This window comes from Bidens hawaiensis, unplaced genomic scaffold (genome assembly GCF_021521415.1).
Source record: "Bidens hawaiensis isolate Kalapana, Puna unplaced genomic scaffold, B.hawaiensis_p1.1 tig00035428_1, whole genome shotgun sequence".
Taxonomy (NCBI): domain Eukaryota; kingdom Viridiplantae; phylum Streptophyta; class Magnoliopsida; order Asterales; family Asteraceae; genus Bidens; species Bidens hawaiensis.
Window position 1 is genome coordinate 13,477 of NW_027505367.1, and position 6,733 is coordinate 20,209.

A 6,733-nucleotide genomic window follows, 5' to 3' on the forward strand; every position below is an offset into this window, starting at 1 on the left:
TCGGTTGCGGGAACTTCTTTCAAGGCCTTGCAAAAGTTGTTGTCGATGTGTTTTTTTAAAAGTCGAGTTAGAATCGTGCTTTAAGAAAGTGTCACAAAATTTGCAACGAGCCTTAGTATCACCATTGATCAATATAACCAAATCCCAATTCTTCCATACTTCTTTGTTTCGGGTATGCTCGAGGACGCAACAACTTCGGGGTCTTCTTCAACACGAATCGGGTCAACAAAAACGGATGGAGTAGCCTTCTTGTTAGCCTTAGACTTTTTGGTGCTTGCCATAGTAACAACTAAGAAGTTGTGGAAGTGAGAGGCGTAGGTTGGTCGGGGTTGTAAAACGAGAAGTATTTTTTAGTGTTTTTGAGTTTGGTAGTGAAACAATGGATAACAAATCAATTTATATGAGTCTTGAACATCAAAAACCGGTTCCAACGGCTATATTACCGTTGGAACCGGTTCCAACAGCTATATTTGAGCTGCAGTAGCATTAAGTGGCAAAAACCCGGCGGAACCGGTTATTTTGGGTAGGAACCGGAACCGGGTAGGAACCGTTTTGAGATATAATATCCATAACCGGGTAGGGCTTTCGGGTATATAAATACCCAAACCGGGTATTGGGTCCACCGGGTACGACCTGGAACCGGTTCCGGGTCAGATCCACCGGTTCGGGTTGGGAACCATTTTTTTTTTGCACGGTCTACTTCCGGTAATTGGATGTAATGATATGGCGATTACAAAAGGTTACACGGACCAACATTTCTTACCGACCCCACTGCAGTCAATCAATGAACGGAGAATGAACCAGGCACTACTTAACAACAAACAAACGCCATCGGTTCGGTAGTATTTTAAACTAGTAGACGCTACAAAAGTTAGTTCATCTTTAGTATAACTATGATGTATATACACGTCTAAAAGTTCAACTGAATTTAGTTGCTTCTCATATCTACTAAACAACCACAATTGTACATTTAAAATGTATAAATATAAGGACATTTACTCTACTATCTACGTAGATTGGGTCACGGTACAACAAGTTGTTCTATGCTGACAAATCTCCATGAGTCCATTGGTTTACTAAATAATTACATGGATCCAACTCTTTTGCTAATCCATCCCATTTAAGTGGAATACTTATTTTCTTAACAGTGCAACATATTCTGATTTAGATGCTAACGTTGCATAATTACATTCATATACGAAAATGTTCTAAACCATTGTAAACTTAGCAAATAAATACTGTATTTACAGCAATTAATAAGATAATAATACTTATACTTACATCCATGTTTGGCTCCAAACAAAATTTGTTGACATTGACCATCATTAAGAATTTGAAAATTTGGATCATAATGATTAAGTCTAGATGAACCAAACGCTTAAAGTGGATCAAGAAGCAACATTGCTAAAGCCAAAATAGATGGTCTTTTGATGATAATCATTGAGAGCATAGTCAACCTGAAAGTGACCCATTGGAAACTTGACCCGAACTCCATATCCAACACCAACCCCGTTTCCCAGTTTACCATGTCTTAAGCCCGGATTTCCTATTAAAAAAATGAATCACATTCAACATGTAGAATCAACTTTATACATCTTCAACTCAAAAAAAAAGGCAAAAGTTGACTTGTTAATTAGATTTTAAAAAATTGTCCTGACTATTGATAAAATACCCTTTACAGGGTAAAATAATTTGACAATAAGTCAACATGTAGAATCAATCTTAGCCATCTTTGAACCAAAAACAAATGTAACAATTGAAAATACAGTATTTATCTTAAACACAATGGACGACGAAGTGGGCCTTACCATATAGGGGCATCTTTGGGGTGGGGCTTTGAAGCCCCCAGTGCCCACGTGACGCTGACGTGGCACTGGGGAGAGGCTTCGAAGCCCCTCACCATAAAGGATGGACTTAAAGAGTAAAATAAGTTGACTATTAGTCAGCATGTAGGATAAACTTTAACCATCTTTGACCCAAAAGAAATTCAACAATTGACTTGTCAAATAGATTGAGAAAAGCATCTCACTATTGGTAAAATGTCAAAAATACCATTTTAATGAGTAAAATAGTTTTGACTCTTAGTCAACATGTAGGATCAATTAACCATCTTTGACACAAAAAAAAAATGCAACAATTGACTGGTTAAGTAGATAAAGAGACGTCTACTCTAAATTACCCTTCAACAAGTAAAAATAATTTGACTATTAGTCAACATGTAGGATCAGTTTTAACCATTGTTGACACAAAAGAAAAGTAACAATTGACTTGTCAAGTACATTAAGAAAAACATCATAAAATGTCTAAATACCCTTTTACATGTAAAGTAACTTGACTATTATTTAACATGTAGAATCAACTTTAACCATCTATGACCCAAAAGTATATTGTAACAGTTGGTTTGTCAATTAAAAAAAAAACCATCTTAACTATTGGCAAAATGACACAAATACCCTTTAACAGTAAAATACTAATAAGCAAAAGGGAGATCCAAACTAACCGGGAACATAACGACCAGAACCCAAATCAGATCCAAAATCACAGAACAGAGCACCATCAAGCATATGATTCTGTTAATACAAAAAATGCTTTACTATTGATGAAATGTCTAAAATGCCCATTAACAAGTTACTAATTACCATAGGGAATGTGAGCTCAGCATTAGCAACCAGACAAGATCTACCAGATCCAACTGCACCTTCACCATAACCCCGTACACTACCAAGTCCCCCAATTGCAAACGCTTGGTAAGGAGCTATATCACCTACAATGGACCCACCTGTAAGACTGTCGCATAAAAATCATGTGACTAAATAATATTAAAAAAATTATTACTTTAGTTTTTAGTGAATATTTTATAAACAATTTACCTTGCCAAAAGAAATCCAGGGCCCACTTTCACTCCCTTTGAAGCAGCAAACTTGAATCGGTTGAAGATTAACCATTTTGACATTAAAGGAATCCCTTGTTCTATTTGTAGACTAAACTGAACATAAAACATATTTCAAAAAAAAATTACAAATGACAATAAGCTCACATTAGTGTTAATTACACAAATGGTCCATGTGGTTTGGATGAAGTAACACCTTTGGCTGCTAAGGTTTAAAAGTACAAGTCTGGGGTTTGTGGTTCAGTTAGTAACGTGTTTGGGATATAAGGATAACTTGACTTGTATACACATTAAACATATATATATATATATATATATATATATATATATATATATATTGATAAAAAATTTAATTTGAACCACTCCTTAATATACACACGCATAGATATATATATATATATATATAGTTAGTTAGTTTCTAAAAAGGGTATTTTGGTCATTTTACCTTAAGTTAACAGAAAAGTAAGCGGAAGTTAGAGCCTTAAACCCCAAACTTGTTACTTTTAAACATTAATATCCAGATATGTTACTTGAGTCAAACCACAGAGGCCATTTGTGTGATTAACTCTTCACATTATATACAACAGAAAAATAATTTAACAAGAAAAGAATAATAACCCGAGTAAAACTATGGTCATTTGCCTTAGCGAATCTGGACTCCTGTTTCAACACTACCATATTATCATCACGAGTACCGCTGCATTACAGAATACTATGAGATATCTTTTAGAGTGCAATATTTTTAAAAAGTTAACATTTACAGAATATGGGTAAATTATAAATACCTGCAAGTCACCGGAAATCCATGTAGATCTCTACTTATTGAGTGGCCATCATCGTTGACTGGACGCACATGCTACATACCAATTTGACCAAGGTCAAACAAATCATTTCACAATAATAAAATTACAATCCATTTGTAACAACAATTTGATTTCATGTATTTGTAACAAAAATATGATTTCATGTATTTGTAACAAAAATTTGATTTCATTTATTTGTAACAAAAACTTGATTTGATGTATTTGCTATCAATTTTAGCTACTAATTCAAAGTTTAGTATTATTAATCTGTTTGGCATTTAAAAGTCAAAACTCGATGTTGGAGGTTCAACCTTGACAGGTTGAGTGACGTATCATAAATATTTGAATAAAATAATTTAAACGATTGTACTCATTAAAAATAGACTACGGATATTTTACAACATGTTTGACCCGTACATCCTCTAGCTAAGCTTCAATATTTGATTCATTAGAATTCGTTCATACTTTCATTTATGTTCGTAAGCTCACGTTTGTTTATATATTCATTTAAATTTATTAGGACATCACAATTTAATCTAGTTTTATATATTTTCAATCACTCGTTAATACTTAGTCCAGTTGTATATACTTTTAGACCGAACATATTAATATTCATGTCTACTTTGTCTTATAACCAGTGTTTGCTCGGTTATATTTTCTTTTGTATTCATTCACCAATGTTTAGTATTGTCCGTTTACGTTCATGAACCGTTCATTTATACTATTAATAAACAAACATGAACAAGTTTATTTTCTTAACAAGCGAATATGAACAAGAAAACCCAGTTCGTTCAATGTTCATTTTCAATCATTTGTTGGGTTATAGTTAAACGTTTGTTGGGTTATAGTTAAACGAATGAACACGAAGAAGCCTCGATGGTGTTCTTTCGGGTTTGTTTACAAGCCTAACCCGGTCTAAATAGCCACATGTACATAACACGCTCTCCTTTACCTCAAACTTTATACTAGTTTTACTGCTCCAATTGGAACTTCCGGGCTCATCAAGATCTAAACCTGCAGAGAATCTACAAAGATTCACACCTCCACTTTGAGTTCTTGAAAAGTTATCAACAGGCACACCATGTATTCCAACTTCAGGTGAGACCGAATGCTGGTTAACAAAATTGACTCTTGTAAGATCTAGTGGTTCTTAAATGATTACTGTTATTGGTTGACAAAAAACGTTAGATATTAACAAACCTGAAGAATAAAAGAATGTTGAGCAAGCCATTCAGGCCTCGGTTTCCTATATGCGATCAATACGTTGGAATCCGAAAGCCCTTTGTCCCATGATACATCAAGCTTCTCACTTTTTCCAAATAAGTTTGGGTGTTTTATACACAAACTGCAATAATAAATAAATAAAAAAAAAAAGTAAGTATATAAGTTGTACATAATTGAATTCACATGAAAACAAATATGTAAGTAAACATGTTGTGCAATTAAAATGATAATCATACCTCCCAACAATAAGTGAAAGAGGGCTGCCAGTGCCTGAGTTTCTGTTTCACATCAAAGGAAAATGAATCAGAACAAAAGAGTAGCCAATCAATTAAACTAAAAATAACGTAATTTACTGCTTCCTACATTACATGTTTGTTTGTATTGATTCATTTAGATACTTTTCATGCCATGCTATTCGAGCCAGGGGACTCACTCCGCGGACCCTACCAATAACTCTGCTAAAATTTCAAAAACTAAACTCAGTTTTAACCGAAAACCTAAACCACAGAAACAGAAGAGTTTGTAAAATTTCAAAAGGCGTTTGGTTCACATAATCTAAATGGAATATAGAAGAAGAAGAAAGAAAGACCTGAAAGAATGAAGCATCATAGCAGCACATAGCCTGTGCGTGAAATCGACATTGAAATCGATCTTAGCTGTATGAAATAATAACAACAGAAATGAATCAGCAATGAAATGGAAATAGTATACGATAGGCACATTTTCCTTTCTAGGGTTTAATAATTTATTTATAAATAAATAGAGACCTTTGCCGGCATGTACGCTCTTCTGAGCACCCATCAATCAGATCAAATTAAAGGGCGTACGTTTTGAATCATACAATACAATTAAAGGGTTGATTGCAAACTCAAGGGTTTAATATTATGCTGAAGAAGAAGAACTAGAAACGGTTGATGGTTCAGACGGACGGAAGCAAGCCAAGTTATCTCTTTCTCACTTGGTTGGTTTTGGTATATTGCACGTTTCTTGCCTTTTTTCTTTCTATTTTTTCAATTTATAAAACTAAACTGAAGAAACTATCAACTTGCTCAAAATCCGTTAAAAAATCGATTCAACTATCTAAACCGAGCTAAATCATTTGTTTCCACCAGGTTAAGAGTGACCAAGATATTTATATAAATATATACTAGTCAGGTACCTGCGCAATACAGAGGGAAACAATACGTAAAGGTTGTTGGCAAACCAAGCCTAGCTCGAGCTCGACTCAAACTTCAATCCGAGCTCAACATCAAGTCCGTCTTAATTATTTTGATATTTATATAATTTAAGTTCTTTAATCATATTTTTATAAAACATATAAAAGAAAAAAAAATTAAAGTTGAGTAATATTTAGATAATAATATGTGGTCAAAGTTGTAATTATTTCTTAAACTTTGATTTGTAATAACTAGTAAGTTTGTTTATGTTTTTTATAAAAAAGATAAGGGCTAGATATGTAATTAAATGAAACATGAGATTATAAAGTTTATTCTTTAGACTATCTCCATCAACAATCGTATAATCTCAATCTCACATTATAAAATTTATTTCTCTCTCCTCAATCTACATAATTTAATTCACCCCAATCTTTTACACACATTCACAACTCATGCCAACTTAAAAAAAAGTATTTTTTAACGAAGTCCGTTTTAAATAAAATTTATGTCGGAATGTTCATAATTTTTTTTAAGAAATATCATGTATTTAATTATTTTTTTTAGTTCGAATATTAAAAGTTAATTGAATAATTAAGTTATTGGGGGTTAGTTTGGATTGCAATCTGGGTTTGCTCTACCAACCCAGATTGCCAATCTAG

The 6,733-nt window shown here is 33.3% G+C and overlaps 1 protein-coding gene across 1 annotated transcript; it reads right to left on the bottom strand.

Annotated features, from left to right (window-relative positions):
- Positions 1–961: 961 nt before the first annotated feature.
- LOC143612718 (outer envelope protein 39, chloroplastic-like) lies at positions 962–5,766 on the bottom strand. The gene is made up of 11 exons (XM_077086633.1): positions 5,685–5,766; positions 5,507–5,573; positions 5,154–5,195; positions 4,894–5,038; positions 4,646–4,804; positions 3,676–3,746; positions 3,509–3,587; positions 2,871–2,986; positions 2,640–2,787; positions 2,501–2,570; positions 962–1,546 (listed from the first exon to the last, which is right to left on the bottom strand). Exons 1-11 carry the CDS (start codon positions 5,716–5,718, stop codon positions 1,389–1,391), a joined length of 1,089 nt encoding a protein of 362 aa, XP_076942748.1. The 5' UTR covers positions 5,719–5,766; the 3' UTR covers positions 962–1,388.
- Between the last annotated feature and the right edge of the window lie 967 nt (positions 5,767–6,733).

Bases quoted from the DNA above. Each gene is read 5' to 3' on its own strand.
- LOC143612718 (XM_077086633.1), bottom strand. From the start codon at position 5,718: ATGGGTGCTCAGAAGAGCGTACATGCCGGCAAAG. The intron at 4,805-4,893 runs GTTTGTTAATAT...TTTGTTAACCAG, and splicing joins AACATTCTTTTATTCTTCAG to CATTCGGTCTCACCTGAAGT. The intron at 2,571-2,639 runs GTAATTAGTAAC...TTGTATTAACAG, and splicing joins CTGAGCTCACATTCCCTATG to AATCATATGCTTGATGGTGC.